This window comes from Bos indicus x Bos taurus, chromosome 14, assembly GCF_003369695.1.
Source record: "Bos indicus x Bos taurus breed Angus x Brahman F1 hybrid chromosome 14, Bos_hybrid_MaternalHap_v2.0, whole genome shotgun sequence".
In the NCBI taxonomy this organism is placed as follows: domain Eukaryota; kingdom Metazoa; phylum Chordata; class Mammalia; order Artiodactyla; family Bovidae; genus Bos; species Bos indicus x Bos taurus.
In genome coordinates, this window is record NC_040089.1 from 3,660,593 (window position 1) to 3,687,278 (window position 26,686).

The following is a 26,686-nucleotide window of genomic DNA, read 5'->3' on the forward strand; positions in this document are numbered from 1 at the left end:
TGGCACAAGTTCACGGCAGGGGAGAGGCAGGCAGTCTGAACGTAAGTGATGAATCCCTGGTGGAGAGGTGTGGGCTAGAGCAGTCAGGGCAGGCTTCCTGGAGGAGGCAGTGGGAGGGGGCAGGTCCCTACTGAGTCCCACACCCTGCTCTTTGATCTCAGCACATCTGCACAACAACCTACCTCAAAGTTATTATCCCGTGTAACAGGTGAGGACACCCAGGCTGGGAAGGTGGTCTGCAGCCCATGGTAATACACCCGGTTAAGTGACCATGAGCACGTGGCTCAGGGGAGCACCAGGGGAACCCTTCTTGGTGGGGCGGGATTGGAGATGTTGGAAGGCCATGTTCATCCTCCAAGTTCGCAGTCCACATACCGCCTGTGATCCTTTTTTTTTTTTTTTTCCGGGCAGAATTAGTCCTGGAACTTGAACTAGTCTTAGGTTCCTCATGCCATATTGTGCCAACTCTACCCAGACTCTGACATGATCACTGAGCACCTAAGTGACCCTGGCAGGTAACTTCACCGTTCCAGCACAGTGGTGCTCAGTTGAACCTGAGGGAATACAGGCTCAGCTTTGCATAGCTCATGCAGGGAATCCACAGAGGGGTGTTCTGTGGAGCTGCGTGAAGAGTTTCAGAGGCTCCTACACATGTGGGGTCTTTCAGGATTGTGTGTCCCCTCTTCTGACAAGGCCGCATTCACACAGTGGCATGGATGTATTCTGTCCTTTGTTAAAGAGGTATTTTGTGTGCTCGGTATTTCTCACAAAAGAGGTAAACATCTTTGCCCCTGTGGTGTTTATGCTCCACTCAGCAGGGACCTCTAGATTCAAGACCTCTGCTTTTAAGCCTCATTTGCTGAAAACTCTGGGCTTAAATCCCAATTCTGAAGAAATCGAGTTACCTGCTATTAAATAACTGTTTTCCTGCCAGTGGTGTCGGATGCATTGTGTCTGCATTGTGTCTGTTTTATAGGGTCAGCACAAGGTTAGAAAGAGGTGGTGTGTGATGCGGGTCACACAGACTAACTAGTTGATTGGCTACCTGAGCTGGGTACGGGGAGCCTGGGCAGGAGGCAGGGGGTTCTCTAGACCATGCTGAGCTTTCTGGCACCACCTTTGAGGCTGTGGAAACTGGGGTTCTTTCTCCCCCTTTACCAGCACACACAGAAACGACTCAGGTGGATCCATCATGCCCTTCCAGCCTGTGCACCCTCTTACCTTCTGAGATGCCCCCACCTCCCTGGGTGGCCCCACTGCTCCCAGTGAGGGAGGTGCAAGGATCCACACTTCCCGGGCTTTCCACCCACCTGTCCACCTAACCTGGCCTTAGACCCAGCGTTTATTTAAGAATACAAGCATGGTGGTCAACAGCAACAAGAAAACCCAGTTAGCATTCTTTGACTGTTTGCTCTTAGGGATGATCCATGGTGGGCGTATTTCATTTTTCTCCCTTGGGCTGGCTACGTCTGCAGCTTTCTGCAAAATCATATGAGTGAATATGCTGCTTTTCTTTGGAAAACCTTCGTGGTACTCTAAGAACAGTAAAATAACCCCCAAACTCCTCCTCCCCTAAATTAAGTGTTCCAAACATGGAGGAACATTTCTTCATTGATTCTTGCCTGTTCTTCCCACCACCCCGCCTCAGGTTACCCCAGCTGCATCCCAACTGCAATACCCACATCCACCCCACCGCACCCCACCCTGACTTAAGGAGACCCTGCCTCACTGCCTCTCCCCTTTCTCACCTCCTCCTTGCAGGTTACGGGCACGCTGCTCCCGGCACGGATGCGGGCAAGGCCTTCTGCATGTTCTACGCGGTGCTGGGCATTCCCCTGACCCTGGTCATGTTCCAGAGCCTGGGCGAGCGGATGAACACGTTCGTGCGCTACCTGCTGAAGCGCATCAAGAGGTGCTGTGGCCTGCGCAACACGGAGGTGTCCATGGAGAACATGGTGACCGTGGGCTTCTTCTCCTGCATGGGGACGCTGTGCATCGGCGCGGCTGCCTTCTCCCAGTGCGAGGAGTGGAGCTTCTTCCACGCCTACTACTACTGCTTCATCACGTTGACTACCATTGGGTTCGGGGACTACGTGGCCCTGCAGACCAAGGGTGCCCTGCAAAAGAAGCCGCTCTACGTGGCCTTTAGCTTTATGTATATCCTGGTGGGGCTGACGGTCATCGGGGCCTTCCTCAACCTGGTGGTCCTCAGGTTCCTGACCATGAACAGCGAGGACGAGCGGCGGGATGCCGAGGAGCGGGCGTCCCTGGCCGGCAACCGCAACAGCATGGTCATCCACATTCCCGAGGAGGCGCGGCAGGGCCGGCCCCGGTACAAGGCGGACGTGGCGGACCTGCAGTCCGTGTGCTCCTGTACCTGCTACCGCCCGCAGGAGTACGGCGGCCGCTCGGCGGCACATCAGAACTCCTTCAGCGCCAAGCTCGCCCCGCAGTACTTCCACTCCATCTCTTACAAGATCGAGGAGATCTCGCCAAGCACATTAAAAAACAGCCTCTTTCCGTCCCCCATCAGCTCCATCTCCCCCGGGTTACACAGCTTTACCGACAACCACAGGCTGATGAGACGACGGAAGTCCATCTAGGTCTGGGGCGGGAAATACAAGCCCGAGTCTTGTGTCCTCTTTGACGTTCAGTCTCATGGGCCCAACTTGTCTTATTTATTATGATTATCCTTTATGATTATCGTCATCATTTTTTTTTTCCTTTCTCTCCTTCCTTCCTTTCTTGGTTTCATTTCTTCCCCCACCTTTCCAGCGAGACAGAGCAGGCCAAAGGGAAAAGAAGGCCCGTCTTCCTCTGAAACTCGCATCTGAGCATGAAGCATGGATTTTGTCCTTCTTCCCAGCAAAGTATGCCTTACATTTCTCCCCGACCTGCCCCATATGTGGGGTGGGGAGGGGTGGCTTTCCCAGGACAGGTGTGAGACCCAGACAAGGAGACAGAGCCCAGAGGATACCTACCCAAAGTTGCACACCCCGCTGAGTGCCCACCCACAGTGGCATCTCTGACCCAACTCCTTCCTCTCTCCTCCCCAAGCGGCGGGTGGCCGTATGTGTGTGGTCTGAGTGTTTGCGAGTGAGGGCACACACCAGTGTGCGTCTGTGTGTGTGTGTGTGTGACGAGATGGAAACCAGGTGTTCATCTTTCTTTTCCATCACACAATTCTGTTAATAGTCCGCTTTTGGCTGCTTTCAAACAAAAAGGGGAAAACAAAACCCAGGAGGTGTTTGATTTATCATCTTGCCGAATCAAGCATGTTCCATAAGCAGCCTTTATCCCAGGCGTGTCATGATCACATGTTTTAACTGCTAGGTTCTAAATTCTATTAACTTCTTTTTAGGGGGTGGGTGGGCAAGCCATCATGGATCATTGTAGCTTGCCAGTTCAAAAATTTTTTAAACAAGCATGCACTTTGTTAAACTGGTATGCGTTAACACAAGAAAACAAAAAACTAGCAATGGAATAATCAAAAGCCAATAATATTAATTTATTAGAGACATTCTTAATTTTGCCATCTCTAGTTCCAACAATTTTCCATGTAACTGGAAGTGTCAGGGGAAGCTGGAAAATTGTTGCAACCACAGAGTATCTATTTTATTGTTTCTCTCTTATTTATGTGACGATGTGGATGATGTGTGCAGCGTCTACCTACGTGAGTGAGATTTATAGTCTGGGATGCTACGATGAGAATGGGTATGACTAAGTGGATGTGGTTTCTTTCCCTAATGAACAATGACAGGGCATTCCTCGTTTTAAAGAATATATTTAATGTATTTTAAAGTGTGTCTCCAACTGCATTTGATTTATAAACAAAGGAATGTTGATGTTGGTCTCAGGAAGAGTTTGGGGGCAAGGAGCTGCATCTTGGCCTGCTGGGAACTTGTCAATCTCAGGGGATGACTTTTTCTGAGTAATGGAGAAATTCCTCCCCACTCTCAAGAGGGGATGACCCCCAAAGTGAAGGCCTCCTTATCTCCTGGAGGCCAGTTGGGCTATAGAACGTGGCCCTTCCCATGCAGGAATAAAGGAGAGTCTGACCTCCAGATTCATGGAGGGAACCTTCATTCCTTCATCACTGTCTCTGCCATCTCTAAAAAATCAGCCATCCTCATTCCCCCTTTTCAAAAACTGGAAGTTCACAGCTCTCGGATGGAAATGGGCTTTGGCTGGGCCACATGGAAGGGGAAGTAGGGGCCCCCGTGCGATTTCCCAGGATGGAGGATCTGCTCCCTAGGAAGAGCAGACCTACAAGGTTTCCCAAGAGATGGCCCCAGTGCACCCGCCCCAAGCGTCTGGGCTGTTGGACCGAACACGGCCCTTGAGATTTCCCTGAAAAGGCAAGCACTTTAACATTAGCTTCCTTGTTGAAAATAATCCCTTTGTCTGGGACATGGGGGGCTGTGGAACAAGTCTGGGAACCTGATTCTCTAGACCAAAATGCACAGTTACCAACCTTCAAGGCCATATCGATTAACTCATTTTTAAGATTAAAAGAAAAAATTGAGGTTTCTAAAATCTGTCTAGAGAATAGAAGCAGTTGCTCTTTAAATTTTTTTCTCTCTTGGAAGAGCTCGTTGGCTCTAGGGGGTCACAGGTGCAAGAGTACTCGTTCGTATTTGCAGATTGCTTCATGCTCTGGAGGAAGGTGCTTGGAGTAAGTGTGGGTTTCTCATGAAAACCTTTGTAAGACTTGCCCTCGAATGGGTGTGTGATAACCTTTATCTGTAAAGAAACAGGTACTGAGAAGGTGAGTGAGTTTCTCAATGTCAGAAAACTGGTCTTGACTAGAACTGAGACTTTAGTTTCAGTCTGGACCCCCAAAGAGGGTCCAAGAAACTGACTCCACCATACCATGACACCCTCACTCAGCCCTCAGATGAGGGAACCTGCTTCTCTTTCTCCGCACGTAAATACACCAGGTTCTTAAAGTCAGAGGAACATGGGCTCAACCCTTCATTCAGGACTGTTCCCTCCGCAACCAGGGTACAACGGTCATACTTCTGCTTGAATGCTTCCAAATGACAGGGAGCTCCTCCCTTTGCAAGAAAGTTTAGAAAACATCCCATAATCTCTGTTTCCACAGAACTGACTCTTCTTTGTAGGATTAAGGATGGTAGGGTGAAGTCTTTTATGTTGGATGACCACCAACTTAACTGTCTGAACCAACCTGAAATTTGTCTTAGTTCTGTATCCCTTCCCCTGTCCCCCGCCCTTTACTACCCACGTGGCCCCCTGAAGGACACTTACTGAGTCTTCTCTTCTGAAGTCAGACATCCTTGTTTATACTCAGAGTGTTCAGGGGCAGAGGTCAACCTTGGTTGGCTTCCCTTGTGCTATCTGTCTTTTTTCTCAGATGGTCCAGCTCTTCCCTACCATGCTGTCTGGCCAAGGAGTCCTCCAGATGCATCCGATGAGGTGCTCTGATGGGGGTGCCGAGTCAGGGCTTCTCTGGGGTTCTCTTCTTGATAAACCTGGCCCAGGGCCTCTCCTCCTAGAGTGTGGTCCTCCCGATCAGCGCTGGAGTCCTCAGAAGCCAGAGGGACGCTTCACCTGAGTCACCTTGATGAGGCCTCTCCTCATCTTCAGAGAGGGGAACTGAGGTCCAGAAAGGCTCTTGCACAAATCTGAGGCCCCACAGCCAGAACAGGGTCTTCCCAGTCATTTCTCCTGCTGGTTTCCTGGCTGCTTTGTTACCACTGTCACTCACACCCTCTCAGCAGTCCCTGTTGCTGGACTTCTTAGCATCTCAGACCCAAGTCTCTTTCCGCCTCTCATACCTGGTGATTTCCTTCTTTCAGCCCAGGTTTCCCACACTCTTCTTCCGGTTGACCACACCTGCTCAGGGAGTGGGAAGAAGTCTCACCAGGTTGGTTGGATTTGAGCTTCAGCTTATGTTAAAGCAAGCTGAGGAAGAACCACATTCTACCAGAAGCACAGGAAATAGGCCTGCCACCCAGTCCTGATGGGGTCTAGAGATCAACACACCACGTAGATACTTAGACATTTTGGATTCTTGCTTGAATGCTTTCCCACTAAGAGGTCTAAATCCATCCCTTCCATCAAAGACCAAGGGAAGGTAGGCAATGATATTGATTATCCCAGAAGCTCTGGGCACCATGCTTTCTAGAGACCATTCCACTTTAATCTTCATGGCATCCATCCTGGCTGGATGGTGCTGTCGCATTGCCCTGCTAGACTCTTTACATAGGAGTGAACCACTCTGTTTGGGTTTTGAAGTACCCAGTCAGCACTAGGGCTGAGATCAGAGTTCTTTCATTCTGCACTCCATCCTGAAACTCAGGCATCAGCCTGGTAAATACAGCTCTAAATTAAAACACACTCTCTGAAGCATCTGTTGTATTCCTCTTGTGCATCACCCATTGGGGAGGACGGTACAAGCACTTTGGAATGATCACAGCAGATCACTTGCAGCCCAGGAATCCCCACTGGGTCCCTAATCCTTCCAGGAAAGGAAGCAGATGGATGTAGACTGCTGCCCAGGATGCCTGCCTTTGCAGGTGCTCATTAAAACCCATCCATAAAAAAGGGCGAGTTGACTGTTTAATCTTGGCTTACCACTGCTGAGTCTTTGCACACAGATCCTCAATTGGGAGACTATCTGGATGGTGACTTGGAAACACACAGATAAGCCTAGGCAGGTCATTCTTCTCTGCCTCCAGATCCAAGAGTCTTGTGGGTCCTGATTCCTGATCACTAGCAGCTCAAAGCTAGAGGGGAGAATGGTTTAAAGGCATTCATTGTACACATTACGTGAGAGAGAGAGAAAAGAGGTGAAAATGATTATAGGAGGAAAACCATCTATCACTGAGGTTTCTGGTCCTGTGTCTTTAGGTGATTTCTGCCCCTCCCCCCACCCCCACACACACAGAATAGGCCCTAATTAGAGTATCCTACTTAAGGGCATCTATGGAAGTGTAGGTTTGAGGCCGGATGCCAGACCATGTCCCTTCTCTTGATGGGATGGACCACATCATCTGTCAAACACAGCAGGGAATTGTGTCTGCACTCTGAAAGGGGCGGGACTTGGTGCCTACTGTCTGGGGATGCTAAAGACTCATTCTTACAGAGCCACAGTGTGTGTGGGAACTGGGAGCATCCCAGGCAAGAAAAGGTTGGGAGGACAACCTGGCTCTCACCTCCACGTCTCTGGGCTCCTGGAAGTCCTGTCCCCTCCCTGGGCCTCAGTGGCTTCCTCATCCACACAGTGGGCCAGCTTGGGTGGAATTCGTGAGCCTTTAGCACAGAATCAGTTTGACTGATGAGAGACATTTGGCCTGATGTTCTGGTCACTGGGCACATTTGAGCCACAAAAATGAAAATCCCAAATCATTTGTTTGGCAGCATCCTAGGAGCTGGGAAGATGGAGAAGGAATAGGCAGAGGCATTGAGAACAATGGTCATCATGAACACCAAGGACCCGGGTGGGCTGCGTTCCTCCACGCCCTGGGCGTACATCCATTTTATGTAGTTGTTACGTGAGCACACCTTAATAGAGGTTGCTGTTTCAGAGGGGGAAAAAAACACATCTATTACCATGATTCCTCCCTGCTGCCCGCCCCCCACCCCACTGCCCCCCGCATCCAACTTTCGGTTATGAAAAGCCAGATTCACAGAAAAACTGGAAGACCAGAATGATGAAATTCTGTACCCCTTTCACCCAGACTCACCAGCCTTCACTACTTTGCCATATTTGCTTAATCCCTTCCCACCCTCCACATCACCCCCTTCATACCCAGAGATACTGGGAGGAGGAAGTGGTCTCTCTAACTTCTCAGTGGTTGGACCAAAGGAAAAATTGTTTCTCTCACAGGAACAATGTCTCTTTGGTAACAGTGCTGTAATCACCGCTAAGAAGTTTAGCATTTGTACAATAAAATTATCTAAGAGGCAACCCATATTCACATTTCCTACTTTGTCCCAAAATTGTCCTCCATGGCTTTTTATGTGAATCTGACAATCTGAGGTTGCATCTCACATTGCTTGTCTGCTTGCGCCAGACCCCTCCAATCTAGGACACTTTTCTCCTGTTTTCTTTTGTCGTGATGTTGCTGGTTTGGAGTCTGGGCCAGTTGTCCTGTGGGCTGGCCCACGACCTGCCTCTGTTTCCTTAGGTTAAAGAATTTTAGGCAAGAGAGCCACATAATTAATGTTGTAATGATGAATGCAGGTGAGAAGTCTGGCTCCCTGGAGACCTGTGGTTACCTCTCTCGTGGTAGATAAACAAGGCGTGTTAAATGCCATTCTCCTCTCTTGGAGACACTTAACTGAAGCTGCAGGAGAGGTGTCCAGGATGCTGGGTCTCATCACCAAAGCTGAATAAGGCTCTGCTATTTCTAACTTCTCATGGAGATCTCTCTTCTGTGCTGAGAGTCAGCAGTCATTCCCCTAAACACCTGTGGGGATGGTCCAGCTATAAATAGACGAAGCACAGAGACATCCTTTCATCCATTACAAAGGGCTGGCAGGTGGAGCTCTGTAGGGTGGCTGGAAGGATACCTGTGAGCCAGTGGGGTACTTGGCACCCAGGTGCTTTCCGATGAGCAGTGGTAAGCGCCTTTTCAATCAATACTCCTCAAAAGTGTAATTTGTTGGCATGGCACTCTTCTTGGCCATTAAGTGCTAAGACTGGGGACCTCTGTTTGAGATGTTTGTTTGTGCTGGCAAGTTCTATAGCATGGTCTTCTCAGTTCCAGTAGCGTACAGCAACCCACCTGCTGTGGCTCAGTTACCTCTTATTTTGATCAAGAAAATATGTCCACGTGGGCTCCTGCCTCTGAGCCTCCACCCATGCTGTTCCCACTCTGCAGTGTGGACGTGCAGATGGGAGCATCTCATGAATCCTTTCACAGCTCCTCCCGACAGTTTGCCCCACAAAGGATTCAGTGATGCCCTCTGGGGTCCCTGGTCCTTCTTTCCATAATGGATGGATATTCTGGGAATATGTTGGGAATGACTCTGATGCTGGGAAAGATTGAGGGCAGGAGGAGAAGGGGGCGACAGAGGATAAGATGGTTGAATGGCATCACTGACTCAGTGTACACGAGTTTGAGCAAACTCTGGGAGATAGTGAAGGACAGGGGAGCCTGGCATGCTGCAGTCCATGGGGTCGCAAAGAGTCGTACAGGACTTAGTGACTAAACAACAACATTAACAATACCAGGATCAGAAGTAGACCGCCAGTGGTCCTGGCTATTAAGTGCTGGGCAGCGCCCACAGCAGGGAATAAAGACAGTCAGATTTCCAGCATCTTGCCTAAATGGCAATCTGTGGCTGTCATCGAGGCATGTCTTAACTTCAATGCAGACCTTTGTTTCATCCTTGGAAACCAACACGCATCCTCTATGTTAAAAAACACAAAACCTCAGCTTTGCCCCTTTGCAAACCATCACCCTACCATTGGCAGCTCAATGGTGTTTGCCCAGTAATGTTGGGTGGGCCACACAAGATAGGGCCACGAGCTGTCCACAGCTGGGCATTTCCCATAAAACGTGATCAGTAGGTCTTCACGGGCTTCCCTGGGAGCTCAGACAGTAAAGATTCTGCCTACAGTGCAGGAGACTCAGGTTCAATCAAACTGCAGGCTCACACTTGTGACATTTCCCTGGGCAGCGAGTGAGCCCTGAGATGTGAATGTTGCCTGGAGGCGGGTCAGCATCGTCTTCTCACTGAGGTACTTCTAATAGATGCTGAGCAGTGTGTGACACACGCAGGGAGTGACAGGACCCCTGGCCTCCACTCTGCACCTGCCCAGCGCTCACTCTGGGACCCTGAGACAGGCCAGGGCAGGCTCCTTTTCCTCCACAGAGCAGCAGGGCAGTAAAGCTACATGTGTACCTGGGACCAGCTTCTGCTTTTCACAGGCAGGAGATGGTTTTGCCTCTCTGAGCCTCAGTGTTCCCATCTTTAAGTTGGAGATTCCAGAAGCAGCCACTGGTGCAGCGGGGATCAAGGACAGCGTGTGATGACGTTTACGGGCCCCTGCTCTGAGCCGAGTGCCAAGCAAGACTTCTTATGTCATTTGCATTTCTCATGATGGCCAGTCTGAGTTTCCTGCAAGATTACTCCTGAGCCTTGACTCGCAGTCCAGCTGTGAAAGGAGGTGGAGTGGTCTGGTGGAGGAACTCAGGCAGGGCTTCATGGAGGAGGAATCTTGGTAATCTTTGAGGGGAGCCTTGAAGGAGCAAATGGGCACTATTTTAGGCAAAGGCACAGATATGTGAAAGTGAGGGCAGCAGAGGTCTTATCCAGTAGTCGGAATGTCCTGCCACAGAGTCACACCTGACAGACGAGGCAGGGAACTGTCCAGGCCCTTCACAAGCTGGTCACATCTTCAGTCATCCATCCAGGCCATCCTCCTGCTCAAGAACCTTCCATGGCTCCCCAGTGCCCACACATGAGATTATTTCAGGGTCGCCTGCCCTCTACCAACCATAGCCTGAGTCTTGGGCTCTGATGGCGGAGTCATCCATCCTGAGGTCCCTACTGGGTCCTCTGAAAATAAGCCTGAAAATAGATCCTGGAGTCTCAAGTCTCATCCAACTTGAATTCTATGGTGTCCCATTGTTTAGAGGTCCCCCCACCCCCTCCTTCTTCTAGACATTAGCTATAGTTTGCATATGGGAATATTTCTGGATAAGATCTTCTTTGTCTAGCATCTTCTGAAGCATCCTGGGGGCTTGTTCTGATGAAGACTTCTGACGACTTGACCAAAGATTAGCATGAAACCAGTAAAGGGAAAATGTATAATTCTTGGGCTTCCTTGGCATGAAGAATTTGCCATTTCCTAATGGAATCTCTGAGCATCAGACTTTGCAACTGCCTGTGACCAGGAATCGGGGTGGAGAGGAGGGCACATTTAAGGGCGAGGGCACTTTGTACTTGGGGAGAGTTTATTCCTCACATCATCCCATTCACTCTCGGGTCCTAACCCCTGCCTCTCCAGAGACTCCAGTCCAGTTTCCTGAAGACCCCTACCATCCAGATAGCCACTCTTAGTCTTGAAGAGGGAGGTCTTGCGAAGTTTAGCCGTCCATAAGCCTTGGCTGCTAAAAAAGCATGCAACCTCAGCTTTGTCCCTTTCAGCTCCTTGGGCCTTCTTAAGCACCCCTGACAAGGGCTTCCCTTCCTGCCTCTTTGTAACCGGGCTACGTGGCCTTGGCCAGTCATTCCCTCTCTTCTACAAAGGATGGAGTGGCAGGGGAGGGGCAGGCATGCCCCAGACAGATACTGGCGAAGACGAAAGGAGATAAAGGTCACTACGTACCAGGCTCTTGGTTGACGTTTCCTTGAGGGGCAGCTTTGGAGGGGAGATGACCAAGTCCTCCCAACATAGGGTTCCTCAGCTGGGCTCCCTTCCCCTGGGGACATCACATTTTCCAGGTAGAGTTAGTCTAGAACCTTCCTTGCACCAAAGAATCGTGTCTTTACCAGCTCCTCTGACTCTTCTTTTGATGAGTTCTCTTTTTCAGCCCTGCCGTCCCCAGTGGGCCGGATGTTCGGTGATGGTGTTGAGGGGGACGTTTCCCAGTAAACCAAAGCCCACCTTTCCCTGAAAAACCTTGGGAAGTGTCCCACCCTTCCTTAACCTGAGATACCACTGTAGCTGCCTCTGAACCGCAGCCCCAGTGGCCTGGTGGCTCCGCAGGGCCCCCTCTGAGCAGTGTTGTCTGCTGATTGATTCTCTCATCCAGTGATTGTCCACAGAGCCTTTGGGCATCTGCCATAAGCCAACCTCAAGCAGGAGGCCATTGTGGTGAACTGGACGGTCAGGTTCCCTCGCCTCATAAGGCTAAAATTCCAATGGACTGTACGCTCCCAAGATGCACGAGGCCTCGAAACAGAGTCGGATGAGCGGTTCTTGGAAGCATAATGTGGTTCGGCTCTTGCTGCATTTTCTTGAGCTGAATTTTAGAAAAATAAAAATAATCCAGTGAAAGGCAAAACACGATTAGTGGGAACCCAATGAAGCAGAACCCACAATTAACAAGATTTCTGTATAATTTGATGGCTCCTCAGAGAAGAACACAGTCCCAAAAAAGGCTAATTATATATTTTGCTTATTCAGCCCCACAAATAGCATTTTGACAGCCGTTTGGGGCTGGAAGGGACCTCCAGGGGCCATCTGAGTCCACCCTGTGCTTTATCAGAAACCTCCACGGAATAGAAAACGCATTGGGTTAGGTGAAGCTATTGGCCTTATCGAGTGAAATTGAAATAGGAGAACAGACTGACCCCAACTGTGGGGTTGGGGCTCTCTCGTGTGTCCATAAATGTTGATCAGAAGGTTTGCAATTTATCAAACACAGGACCTATAGGCAAAGATGTCAAAGAGGATGAGGAGGTTTTAAGCCACTGAACTGCTTAACGAGGAGGAAGAATTCCTAGTCCATTCCCAGCAGGCCAAGAAATTGCTGATACTCCCTCTCTACTTTTTAAACTTCAGCCAACTGTGTATTCTTGTACCTCAAAACATTAAACATTACGGAAGCGTCGTTTGTGACCCTAGGCGTAGAAGAAGTTAAGCTTGAATTAAATTCAAACTCACACTGGTTAAAATGATCAGCCCGTATGCACGGGGGATTCATTCTGGGGGGTGGGGGCACGGAGGTGTGACCGTCACTGATTCCTTTGAGGTGCGCACACATATGCACTGACTGGGTGTCTTTGGGTCTCTGGCTTTTTTCTGTTTTGGGGGCATTGCTGGACATTCTCATGACTGCGTTGGTAAAAGGACCTGCGTGTTTTCTGATGGTGATGCTGCTGCTGTCTGGAAAGCCTCCAGAACTCGCTCCCCGGGAGTGATGACAATTAGGAAGTTTCGACCAGAAGCTGGGTCAGCCTGGCCACGTTCCCGGAGGATGGAATGGTTTGTCCCGAACCCCCTAGCAGGGACCTCCCTTCCCACATTGGTGGGCGTCTGGGATTTGGACCACAGAGAGGCCCGAGAGTGGTCAAGGCATCAGACCTTGGGTGGGAAGCCGCACCAGATTTGGCAAAGCCAGTGATCCCCCGCGGACCACAGTGAACCAAATTCAGAGAAGCCTACTGTTCCTGTTCCTGTTTGTTTTCCTTTTGTCTCTCTTCTCTGGCCTTCTCCGCCTGTGGAGAGGGTGCCTTCACAAATGGCCTTAGAATGCCGTTCTGAAGTTTAACAGAATGAGACAACCATCCAATGAATATCAGAGGTATTTACTATCGCAGCTTATCTGAAGAATGACAAACAAAAACAAAACTATCACCAATGTTTACAAGTCCAAGTAGACATCCAGCCCGTGTAAAATATGTAATTTATGCAAGGGATTGCATCTTTCTTTTGTAACGAATGCACTAAGCAGCCTGTATATATTTTACAATGTCTTTACAGAAAAAAGAAAGAACCATTTACTGTAGTGTTGTAAAATAATGCACTTTTCTAATTTTTTCATTAAAATCTCTATGGCACGTTTGCAAATGTGTCTTGGTCTTCCTTCACTGAGAATGGGGAGCTAAGAGCTGTTTTCATCCAGGCTTTTTCCTGCTTTGATCTCACCTCTGGAAAACTTTCTCAAGCAAGGTGGACAGAGTCAAAACTGGGCATCCGTCTCATCACTGGTCTTCCTCGCGGCAGGCAGGCCCGCTGAGAAGCCTTGCTGCTAAAAACCCCAGCAAGGACTTCAAATAAAATTGACTGAGATCTGATTTGACTGAGATCTGATTTGCCACTTCTTTGTTTTTTGGGCTGAGGGATTTGACTGCAACACATGAGATGACTCCTTTTACCCTTTTTCTACCTGCCTCTGTGTGTATGGAAAAAAGAGAGAAAAACAGGCAGATAAACATGCTCAAATCATCTCTCCATCAAAGGAAAACTCTGCTCCTGGCAACCTACAGTATCTGCTGAAACGTGAGAGTCTTCTGACTTCACTCGTGTTGCAGAGGCCTGGGCATTGTGGAACTCCGTCTGGTGAGGGGAGGGAGGGCAGGGCCAGAGATTCCCAGCGGGGTGGTGGTCATGGTGTTTAGTTGCTCAGTCGTGTCTGACTCTTTGCGACCCCATGGACTGCAGCACAGCAGCCTTCCCTGTCCATCACCAACTCCCGGAGCTCGCTCAAACTCGTGTCCATCAAGTCAGTGACGCCATCCAACCATCTCATCCCGCCGTCCCCTTCTCCCGTTGTCTTCAATCTTTCCCAGCATCAGGGTCTTTTCCAATGAGTCGACTCTTTGCATCAGGGGTGGTGGTTCTCCGATTTTGCCCTCATTCGGAAGGCGCCTCGAAAACACAGATTGCCGGGCTTACCCTCAGCGTGGTCCAGGATGGGGCCATGACTGTGCATTTCTAACAAGGTCTCAGCGGTCCTGATGCTGCTGGAGGGGGGCCCACACCTCGAGGAACCTAATCCTTTCCATACGGTCCCAAATCCGAGATGAAGGAGAGATTCTGGACCAAAGCACATCGTGGTCACAGGTGTGACCTGTCTTTCTACCTGTCTGGTGGGAAATGCACTCTTTTAGGGTACCTGCTGCCTGCTTTGCTCTGCTCCCCCATAACAGAGGCTTATGCAGGGAACATGCCTGTCCTTAGTAAGAACCTTGATTCTTAATGATTGACATCACATCACCAGTTTGTTCCCTGATAGAACATCTTGTTTGCGGGGCAGGGTCTTCTAGGCCAGAGGCTGGACACCTTTGACTGTAAAGAGCCAGATAGTATGTATTTTAGACTTAATACAATCCCCTAGCTCTGCTGCTACAGCAGGAAGGCATCCAGAGATGATACATAGATATGCAAAGGCTTGGCGGTGGCCAGTACACCTGCCTTTATGGAGACTGAGATGTGAATTTCACACACATTTTCGTGGGTCAGAAATATTCTTCATCTTTGGTATCGCCCCCGACCGTGCCCTGCTCTGCCCCTTCCCATCCTTGGGGCTCAGGTGGTAAAGAATCTGCCTGCAATGCAGGAGACCCGGCTTCGATCCCTGGGTAGGGAAGATCCCCTGGAAGAGGAAATGGCAACCCACTGCAGTATTCTTGCCTGGAAAATTCCATGGACAGGGGAACCTGGTGGGCTATAGTCCATGGGGTCACAAAGAGTCAGACGACTGAGTGACTAATACCACCCCCCACCCCCCGCCACCACCACCATTTAATTATGTAAAATTCATTCTTAGTTGGTGGGCAACATAGAGACTGTGGGCCTGGTGTTTGAGAGCTGGAGGCTCAGTTTGCAGACCCCTGCCCTAAGCTCTTCTTCAGATACAGACTCATTTTATCTTCCCACAAGTCCCAGCCTGGTGCTATTATCACCAGCCAGTGCTCTCATCTGAGCCAAGGACCAGAAATCAGTTCACAGGTCAGAGCTTTTGTTTTACTCCTCCTTCAGGGACTTCCACCTTTGGCAGGGTTCAGAAAGATGATCCGCCCGGCCGGCCCAGGCCAGCCTCCCCTGACCCTCCCCCCGTGGTTCTGTTCCTAGCTCTGCACCAGCCCTCCGCCCCACCGTCCCGAACATCGAGCATCAGCTCAGACAGCAACGCAGCAGGCAAACGTAAGGGCCAGAAGCAGCCTCCCCACCCCCACCCCCGGGTGAGGCCAGGGAGCCCAGGCCATGGTTCCCAGTGATGCCGCCTCCGAGAAAACTGCTCAGTCCAGTCTCCTTGTCCTGCCTCTGGGAGGTTCCCAAGAAGATACCAGGCAGTACCTGGCAGAGTATTCTACCATGTGTGTCGACATTTTAGAGATGATGGTTTCTCCCTGCTCCACGAGTCTCAGGGTACCGTGATAGGCCTCCATCCTGTGTCAGCCTGGCTGGGCTGCTGGGGACCCAGGTGGTCCCGGAGGGGACAACAGTCAAGGGTGGCTTCCTCCTGCTCTCCCTCCCACCCCTCCCCTGTTCTTCTCTCCCTCCCTCCCTCCCAGTCCACCTGGGTTTCCATCAGGCATCTCCAACTTCACAGGCCCAACATGAACCCCTGCTCACCCCCTCCACTCATCTCCCCAGATTCCTGCTTCTCTTGAAGGGCATCTCATCTAAGTCAGCACCATCCTTCCGGTTGTTCAGGCCAAAGAACTTTGGAATTATCTTTGACTCCTTTCTTTTCTATCCCAAATCCAACCCAAAGTCCTATGGGTTCTACCTTCAACCTTTATCTGGACTCTGACCCCTCCTTCTCACCTCTACCAGTCCCCCTGGTCCACATGATTGTGTCTCCCCTGGATTATTGTGTCGGCCCTCCCCCTTCCCCCAATCCCCTAGTTCAGTTGCTCATCTCATATCAGACTCTCTGTGACCCCATGGATTGCAGCACGCCAGGCTTCCCTGTCCGTCACCAACTCCCAGAGCTTGCTCAAACTCATGTCCATCGAGTCAGTGATGCCATCCAACCATCTCATCCTCTGTCATCCCCTTCTCCTCCCCTAACCCCCTGTTTTTATTATAGAAGCCAAAGAATGCCTTTGCATTTTAAACTCAGGCTTAACGAGACATAACTCACACAGAGAACAAATCACCCTTTCTGAATATAGAGTTTTCCAAATCCTGACAACACATGGAATCTTACAGCAATCCTTCTAGGGTGTAACTGAGGTCAAGCCCCTTTCCTGGAGACTGACAACTCACTACATACAGCTCCTCTGAGCCTTTACCACATGAAGAACCTCAGAGCTTTGTTCACCTAGTGACTCGGGAGCGTAATGGGTAAAGGAGGCCTCCCTCCCCAAGGCACCTCTTTATAAGCATCATGACCCCAGCCAGCACACACTGGCATATCAGTTCTTCCCAGCACCCCACTCTTCAGGCATAGGTAGCTGGCACCTCCTGGTCCGCTGGGTGGATGGAATCATGTGACTAGCTCTGGCCAACGAATCACGAACGGTGGCCTTGGTCCCTTCTCAGCTGCACAATTGTTGGTGTAAGCCCCTCCAGAACACCATGCTGGCAGCTTTCAAGGTAGTGGCTGCTGAATTCAGGTCTTGAAGTGAAGAGGTGGGGCATCGAGACCCGTATACAAACCCTTGTGTCCCTGTTCTTGGAAATAAAAGGCCCCGTTTCTGAGCGAGAAAAATACCTTCAATGTCCAATGAGATGTCAGGGTTGGGACTGTCCATGACCTATTTCCTGACTGAGCCACATGCCTTGGGACACTGGTTTCTTGGGCGGGTGGTGCCTGGGCATGTGTTTGGTTCATAAAGAAACCAAGCTCCTCTGCTGAGTTCACTGTTGAAACCATATACAAACCCTTGTGTCCCTGTTCTTGGAAATAAAAGGCCCTTGTTTTAATCTCTCAGGCCTCCCATGAGTCTCAAAAGCCTGGCTGGAAGGTTAGAGATGTGAAGAAGTAGAAACCAAGTCCATCTGCTGCCAGGTGACGATTTAGACTATAAATCCCTGACGGGGCAGAGTCACCAAACCCCCAGTTCCCTGAAAGATAAAGGCCTGATATACATTCCTAGGTTGTTTTTCTAGGAATCAGAGGCCCTGCAGGTGAAAACTGCTGACCACATCACCTAGACCCTAGAACGTTGAAACCAGAAGGTTGGCGATGCTTGAAACTTCACCCTGATGCCAACCCATCTGAGAATTGTCCATGAGCTTATCATGCACCTTGCAACTCCTCCCACACCCTGCTTTTGAAACCCCTTCCTTGAAAGGCACTGGGGAGTTAAGCCCAAGCTGTCCATTCTCCTTGTTGGGCATCCTGGATTAAGTGCTGTACTTTTCTCCAGCACAGCCCAGTGTCAGTAGATTGACTTTACTGCCTGTGGGCAAGTGGACCCAATTCTGGTTGTGTAACAATCATGATTGTCTATGAGTTGAGTTAGCGGCCAGCCTGCGGCACATTCCTGGAGACAGCTGCATGCAGTGAAATCAGTTCCACATCAGGGTCTTACTTATCTGACTTAAGCACAAGCTACTCCAGCCCCATTCCCACTTTTGGCATGTCCAGTGTCTCCCCTACATGCAGAGGGGCCCACACCAGGGGTAGCGACACCCTTTACAAATGAGTATGTTGAGAAAGCCTCTTCCTTTCCAGGCTCCTCAATATCCTTCAGTCAGCAGCAGAAGAGGGATCAGCAGCGCTGGCTGTAGGTAAAATCCAGATCTTGCTTTTCATAATGTGTCTAGCGCTGGCAGCAGCAGAGAACAAACCTCAGCCTGGCTGTGATCCCAGTCCCACCAAGCCCTCCTGAGAGCTCGAAGCATTCATCCAAAGAGAGAACATGAGATGTCTGTGGGGAGCTCTAGGCGAGGGTTAGTGACACAGCCTGGGTGTCCTTTCCAAGTCCCCTCCCTCTGAGGAGTTAGACAGTCTATATAGACTCAGCTATAAACTGCCTGAGAAGCTCGAGTCCACTGTGTTAGCAGCTCTGATCAGCTCAGCCTCAACCAAACCCAAACAGCTCGAGGATGTAAGACTTTCTCACTGGGCCCACCTGCAGGGTTGGACACAGTGGGGGCGTGGGGAGTGGGGAGCTCTGGGTCAGCCTCCCAGCTCGGCGCCCACAGTCTTAGGGAGCAATGCTGTTTAACCTCGCTACACTGCAGGTTCCCCATGTGTAAAGCAGGCCTCTTTTGAAGAATTATTATTATTGACATCACCCCATGAGTCAGGGTACCTACTGAGATAATACATGCAATGCTCATAATAAATGCTAGCTGTGTGCCAGCGCTGCTCTGAGACCCTGCGCCTGCAGTTATTATTTGAAGTTCCGCTGTATGCATTCCACACACATTCCCTTTGACTGTGTGTCTGCCGTGGGCTGTGTGTCTACAATGAAAAGTGGCTTCCAGTGTGTTTATTCGTCTGGTGCCCACCCTCTTGTGCTATTTCTTCTAGTAATAGTCCAGACTCGAGCCAAATTACTGACCCAGAACCCTTCGAAGGAAGAGGAGGCCGGGTGCCCTTGAGGAAGTAGCCGAGTCCATCGCCAACAGTATATACTATTGATCTTCCCCCAGCCCTCGCCGAAGGGACCTGTGGCCATTTACCAGGGCGACTGTGCAGTGCGGAAAGGGAAATAGACTTGTTTTGGGGGGGATTTCTAGACACTGGCTCTGAGCTGACACTAATTCCAAGAGACCTCAAAACATCACTGTGGTTCCACCGTCAGAGTAGGAGCTTATACAGGTCAGGTGATTAATGAGATTGAGTTTGTCTCGCAGTGGGTCCAGTGGGTCCCCCGAGTCACCCGGCATGGGCTGCTTCAAGTTCTGGACTGCAGCAATGGACAGGGGCACTCAGCACTGGTGAGCTCCCTGCTCTGGTTCCCGCTCCCAGCCACAGGCGTGGTCTGCCACCCAGGCTGGGCTAATGACAGCACCACGTCCCCTGGGCCAGCACAGAGATCGCTCCAGGGATGAACACGTGACCCTAAAGCGGCCAGTACTAGCCCTCTCTTTTCTTGCCCAGCAGGACTTGGTGGAAAAGCTGTGTCTGCTACCAGCTGGGGCCTGTCGAAGCAGGCGGGCTGAGAGGATGAAGAGGCGTTCAGACACAGAGCCTGAGAGTATTCAGGTCTTGAATCAAGCCATACCTGATCTTCCCCTGCCCTTTCTGCCGATGACATAAGCTCATCAATTTCAACAAGCCAGTGCGAACTTAGACTGGACTCTAGTGCCCCGTGTCAAGTGCTTGCTGGAATGCTCCTATTCTCCCCTCCAAATCTCTCTCCACCTTTATCCAGGCTGGTCTGTGTCCATGGAAACGAACCTGTGTGGCTTCCATTTAGATTCAGCCAATGGGGAGCTCTGTCAGGAAGTCAGGAGGTTGGAAGCAGCGGGGTGGGGGTGGAGGTGGTGGCAGCGTTTATTCCCTTTGCTCACCTTGTAGAGACTCTGGGGTCTGGGTGTTTCCTATGGCAAGGCTCCCATCCTCTCCTGGGTGGCCTTCTCCACACAGCGTCTGCTCCCAGGTTCAGAATCACCCCTCTTCCCCTGACTCAGGGGGCAACAGTGGCCTGACATTATCAGCTCCTGGTACTGCATGTCCTTTATGGCTTCCTTGTACTCTTAAGGTTTTGAAAACAGTCCCTTCATTAAACTGTTCTCAGGACTTGCCTGGAGGTCCAGCAGTTAAGACTTTGCCTTCCAGTGCGGGGGGTGTGGATTCGATCCCTTGTTGGGGAGCTAAGATCCCAAGTGCCCCACAGCCAAAAAAAAACCAAAACAGAAAACAGAAGCAATACTGTAACACATTCAATACAGACTTAAAAATGGTCCACCCAGGGTGAGCGTGCGATCTGTCTTCTGGCAGACCCTGCCGGCCACATACACTGCCCGACTGCTTGTTGCTGTCGTTCAGTCGCCCCGTCGTGTCTGGCTCTCTGAAATCCCATGGACTGCAGCACGCCAGGCTTCCCTGTCCCTCACTATCTCCTACAGCTTGCTCGAACTCATGTCCATTGAGTTGTGATGCATTCCAAGCGTCTTGTCCTCTGTCTCCCCCTTCTCCTCCTGCCCTCAATCTTTCACAGCATCAGGGTCTTTTCCAATGAGTCGCGACTGCTACACTCAGACAACTCAGCCTAAGTTGGCAAAATGTCACCATGCGATCATCTCATCCTGAGAGCTGGGTGCGCATCCCTGCCAAGGCACTGATCTTGGAAAAGTTAACTTCGGTTGTCCGGGGAAGGAGATCAATTGCTTAGTATATGAGTGATTAGGACATGAGAGTTGTGATTGATCATCTCCAGGATTATGTGGCCATGTCTCCTGCAAAACCAGAACCCATTATCTGCTGGGAGAAAGGCAAGCAGGCTGAGACTGGGAGTGGAGGAAGGGACAGGGGCATGGGGAGGGCAATGGAGAGGACCTGGGGTTTCCCAGCAGTCACCTCAGTGCTCATCTGCAGGACAGGAGCTGTGCTGACCCAGTCCATGGGACGCGTCTGCTGAACTGTGATTCAGCCCAGTGGCCCCAGGAGGATGTGGAGGACAAGCCTATCCTTCCTTTTTGTTTCACAAAAGCACAGCCTGGTGAGGCTCAGCCCTGTGTCCACCCCTGAGGTCCAGCCGTCCCTGACCTCCCAGGGTTCAGGGCAGCTGGCCCCAGCATGGCTCTGGACTTAAGAGACAGGACACAGCTTATGTGGGCGTGTCCCTCCACTCTTCCCTTCGGAAGCACCACCTGCCCCGTGTTCCCCTTCAGAGGGTAACAAGGCCTATTCCTCCCTGGAGATACAAACCTCCCACTCCTGAGCTGTATAGCCCACCCCGCTCCTAGCTTCAGCACTAGAATCCGGACCTTGGTTTTCTGCATTTCTCAGCTGACCCTTCTTATGCAGCCCCCCTGATGGGGTCCTCAGACCCTGGGCCCTGGGTTTGCCATGCGGTAAACTCAGTGAGGTGGGGGTAGGCGGGGAGGGTGTGCGTTCACTGCACAGAGCAGATGGTGCGGGCTTGTACAGCTACTCTGTGAACCCTGAGGTCCCCACAGAACCATCAGAGAAGCAAGCCCGCTTACCAGGCCTCCCGCGTTGCCCTGTTGCCATGGCAACGCCCCAGTGCAGCACCAGGAATAGATGGTTTTTAAAAAGGGGGGGGCTGGCATCTTGTGAAAAATATTAGCAATTGTGGGGGAGGGAGGGGCTGAGTGGGCACAGGGGCCTGGGCTGCCCACCCAAGTGCACAGCTGCTCCTTTCCACCCTGTCCTGCCAACAAGCAGCCGTTCCTTACATCCCTGAGACAAACGTCAGCTGCTTTCATGGAGCACAGGTGACGGTCTGGGCACAATGGGGAGCTGAGGTGTGAACCTACAGGGAAAGATGGGGTTTAATCAAGACCCATTCATCTCTGAGCCCTGGAGGCCAGGGCCCAGCCCGGACCACATGGCCTTCCAGTTAAAGGCAAAGCTGAAAGCCTGGGGTCACATGGGCCGGAATCTTTATCTTGGGTCCTTCTTTCTGAGCAAGCCCCAGGCAAGTGTCTTAACCTCTCAAAGGCTCAATGCTGCAATCGGCCTGGGATCAACCAGAGAAGCAGAAGCAGGAGGAGATAATGTTTTAGGAGGCTTATTGGAGTTGGTTTACATGACTGTGGGGTCTGGCTCAGCTGAGTCTGGGGTCCGCAGGGCAGACCTCCAGGAAGGACAGACAGGACTTCTCCAGCACAGGCTCAGGCCGCTGTCCACAGGTAGAGTTTTTTTTTTCCTTTGTCAGGGAGGCCTCAGCTCTGCTTTCAAGGCCTTTCAGTGGATTGCACAACACTCACCCAGACTCTCTAGGATGATCTTTCTTACTGGAAGTCAACCGGTAGTGGCCTGTAATCACATCTACAAAGATATCTTTCCAGCAACACGTAAATGAGTGCTTGGTTGAGAAACTGGGGACTGTTTGATACATAAGAAGACCAGGACTGGTGGCTCCTCTGAAAGTGGGGCCGGGGCCAGTGGGCTTTCACGGGAGCTTACTGCATGATTCACACGTGGCATCTCATTCAAACCTAATGCTAGCAATAAAGACAAGTGATAGCCATAGTCAACGGTTGTGGAAACGCACTGTGAGTCCGGCACATGCTAAGTACATGTTTCATCCTTGCCGTGAGCCTGTCTGGAAGGTATCACTTTGATCTTCATGGGCCAAAGAGGTTATTTAACCCGACTCTAAGATTTATAGGATCCAGAAGTCAAATGAAGGCACATTTTAAACCAGGTGCTATGCTGGACATTTTACATATGAGAGTGCTGTGAGAGGATTCAGTTCCATCTGATAAGAGTAAAGAAATATCCTTTACGTGTTCACTCCTCAGCTCATTCCTTAAACAGGCGGCTTACCTGCCTGCTTCCCTGCTTCTCCGCTCACCGAGCCCTCAGTGCCTGCCTGTGCAGGGGACGTTATCGTCCTCGTGTGGTCACTGAAGACACAGACCACGGGTCAGGTGAGGAGTCGAACCGAGGTCTATGCCTCTGGGTACTTGGCCTTGTTGGAGGAAGTGCCTGGTTTGGCCCTGGGGCTCTTTGACTCAAGCTCCTGAGCTCTGGTCTTGGATGACTTCCCTAAGGATGTATGTGCTGGCCACTCTCCAGACCTGCTCTCTACCTGCTACCCCTCTCCCTGCTCTGTGCCCCGGGAGGTTGACCTGTGAGCTTCATCACCCAGGTTCCCTCTGGCTTCTCGCTGGAGTTTGTCAAGAGGAGACACTGCTAGGAGACAGAAGCAGGAGGAGATATTAGAGTATATGCCGACCTTGACCCCTTCCTGCCTTGTCATGGAACAGTAGTGGCCTGTCCCTCTCTGGGCTTGGCAAAACCCCTCACGTCCTTTCCCCCAGACCTTGCTGGCCCCAGAGTGCATAGAGTGCAAAGGTTTCCCATAGTTCTCAGACCTCTGGCTCCTCACCCTCCCTTCCTTGTCCCCTTGACTCTGCCCTCATCTCTACTGGAGGTCTCTTCATTACACCCCCTCGGAGGAAACCCTCGGCACACCCCATCATCTCCTGCTGGAGCCCTGAGAGAAGGTTAGGTCTGGGAACTGCTAGGTGGCTGCCCACCGCGGGAGATGGAAAGTCTGCAGGGAGCTGGGGGTGCAGGGCCACTCCAACCTCTGCAAAAGGACAACATGCTTTATGAGCCTTTGATAGGCTCAAAGGAGTCTGGCCCCCTGGATGTGAAAGGGAGAAGCAGGGTGTCACAGTCATTACGATTTGCCTGGGACATTGCAGGCTTTAACGTTGTGTGCCCCCTTCTCGGGTCTCCCAGCCCCAGGTAGATGGGGACATGTGGTCGCCCCTAGAGTGCGGTCACCCCTCTTCTGCTGTGCACGACTGTCACTGCCGTTGCTGCTCAGGGATGCTGCAACAAAAACAGAAATGAGTGAACAGCCTGTGGCTCAAACCAGCCACACAGGCCAGAAGAGTTAAACCATCTTGTTTGCCCTTTAGCTGTTACTCCCAAACACACACTTGTAGCTGGACTTGTCCTTCACAAAGCTAGTTACTCTGACTCCATATAGATTGTACTCTGTGCCTGGTATTCTTCTCCTCCTGCGTTCTCTCGTAACATTCTGCATTTCAGAAAGAAGGTCACGAGCTGGTAACTTCAGGGACACCAGACCCGGTTGTTGAGTTGCCTGATGTCAGCTGTGGCCGTTTTGAAATTTTCAAAAGAAAAAAAAAAGTGCAAGGCCTACATGAGGATGTGAAACCTCTCCCGACTCCTGAGAAGCGGGGCACGGTTCTTGAGGCACTAGCCTGCTGTGTTTCCCTTTCGCCTGGCAAAAATAAAGCCACTTTTTTCTACTTCCGCCAACCTCTGTCTCCCTGTTTCTATTTGGCATCAGTGGACAGGGAGCGAAGGTTCTGGCAACAGGGAGATGCCTAAACGCACACCCCGGAGGCTGATCTTGGCTCCACAGGGAGGTGAAAGAGTCCCAGCCTGCAGAGATGAGGCCCAGAGGGAGAGGGGCAGGAGCCCGCCCTGCCGTCCTGCCTCCCCGGGGAGCCCACAGCCTGGGCTTCCTGCCTCCTTTCTCTCTGAGGCATGGCTGGGTCTAATTGCTTGGCAGATTGTACCCCAGGGCCCGGCACAATGACCGAGTATTTAATAATAATTAAAAGACAATGAGGTAAGCGCTCCTCCTCTGTAATCTCTCTGGAGGGTCTGTATTTCTCTAGGCACACTTAATTGCTGTAAGGACACTGTCGACTTACAAGCCACCTCTTCTTAAAGCCCCGACAGGGCTTTAAGGATGAGCAGAGGTATGTGTTGGGTCCGTGATGCCAGGCAAGGGATGGGGCTACGTCACCTTCGTTTACACACTGTTCCCTCGCCCCATGGATGATCAGTCTGGTGCTCACCCTCACTGGCTTAGAAAACAACCCACTGAGCACTCACTCTGTGCCAGGCACCTTCGGGAGGTGGGCAGACGGCACTGAACCAGACCAGTGAAGCAAAGCAGTAAGTGCTTTCAGGGCTTGCTGTGTGCATGTCACCATCCCAATGCCTCTAGGGAGACCAGACAACCAGAATGCTGTCAGGTGGGGAGAGCCCTCCTCAGGGTCCATGCCCTGAGGGTGACTTTGAGGCATTTGTCCAGCTCTGATCCCACCCCTCGCTGATACGTCAAATCTCAGAAGGCAGCCAGTGATCATTGTCTGCTCTGAATCAAAGCGGAACCTCTCAACACCTTCTCTGGTTGATGAAAAGGCCCCACCAGCAGGCTGCTGTTGTCCTAAGCCACTGGGAGGCCATGAATAGGTTCTGGGCAGAGAAAGGCCATTGTCTGAATTATTTGCCACAGACTATACGACCCTGCAAGTCCTGCCCAGCCTCCAACACACTCCTCCTTGCTCCCTGCCCTCCAGCTACAATCTTTTTTTTCCTGGTATCCTTAAGTTACCTGTGTTCTCCCAACTCAGGGCCTGGGCCCTGCTCTTAGGTCTGCATGGAGGGTCCCCCCTCTTGGGGCCTGGCCAATTCCTACTCATCGTTTGGGTCTCAGAGGTGGCTTTCTTGGCCGTACCCCCTAGGTCCTCTCAATGTAAACTCTAGTTTTCTCCTGTACTGTCTCACGATGCCCTAGACTTCTTTCATGCTCTCTCAGTTGTGTCCAACTCTTTGTGGCTACCAAGCTTCACTGTCCATGGGATTCTCCAGGCAAGAATACTGGAGTGGGTTGCCACGCCCTCCTCCAGGGGATCTTCCTGGCCAGGGATCAAACTCGTGTCTTCTGCATCTCTTGCATTGACAGGCAGATGTTCTCATTCACAGCACTTGTGACAACTTGTTAGAAGACAGTAACCAAAGAACTGGACACCTACATATGTATCCCAACTCTGAGAGCAGAATCTATAACATTGTCATTGCTGTGTCCTCACGGTACTTGTCAAACAGCAGGCACTCAATAAGTGCTTGCAGATTTAAATCAATAAAGTATGACTTCCTGTTTCACATCCTGGATGCAGTGTCTCTGAGGATATAAGTGTTTTTCCTCCACTTTTCTTCCTGCTTTGTCTCATTTCAGTGGTGTTTCTCCTTCCTGCTTATTTTGGCTGCTTTTTATGTTACAGACTTTCCCCTCATATTTCTGGTACTGTGGTTGGCTGTTACGTTTAAGAGTGGGGAACAATGAAGTGGATGGGGTCTCTGAGCACAGGGTGGGACTTGCTGACTGTGAACCTCAATGCAGGGCGATCTAGCAAGGTATTTTGGGGAAGAGCCCCTGATGGTGGGCAGAAGATTGCAAAGAGCACTCTTTCCAACTCCTGTCTGAAGGACTGAGGTTAGGCTGCCAGTGGTTAGGAGCCAAGAAAGAAAAGGAATTGGAATGTTTCGTTGTTCGATGTGCATGTGGCTGTTTAATGCCCTGGTTTTCTACATTAATACTTCTGTCCCTCAGCATCCAAGGATCTTCTAGGTTAGAGATGCTCTGTTTTACTCATTTCAGTGACTAAATTTCCAGTCTTCTGCCAGGGTAGGGGAGGAGAAGCCCTGAAGTGGGGTGAGGTGAAAGGGGTTTCTAAGGATGCTTCTGAATTGCCTTCATATTCTAGGCTCCTGTTTCACCGCCCACCTCTGCAGGTACCTGGTTCGTTGATTCCTGAGCTTTCTGAGGACTTGGTACATCCAGCTGTGTCTGTTGGCTTTCCCACTGCCCGGTTAGAACTTGGGTTTCTCAGAGAGGCTGAGCTAAGTACGGTCACCCCATCTGCCTTCCTCTTACTGAAGTG

The 26,686-nt window shown here is 51.0% G+C and overlaps 1 protein-coding gene across 1 annotated transcript in view; it reads left to right on the forward strand.

Moving 5' to 3' along the window:
* KCNK9 (potassium two pore domain channel subfamily K member 9) overlaps positions 1-13,487 on the forward strand; it is a 108,303-nt gene extending 94,816 nt beyond the window's left edge. The window contains exon 2 of the mRNA XM_027560769.1: positions 1,762-13,487. Within this exon, the coding sequence (XP_027416570.1) occupies positions 1,762-2,603 (842 nt within the window). The 3' untranslated portion in view covers positions 2,604-13,487. The remainder of the gene's footprint in view (positions 1-1,761) is intronic.
* Positions 13,488-26,686: the final 13,199 nt, after the last annotated feature.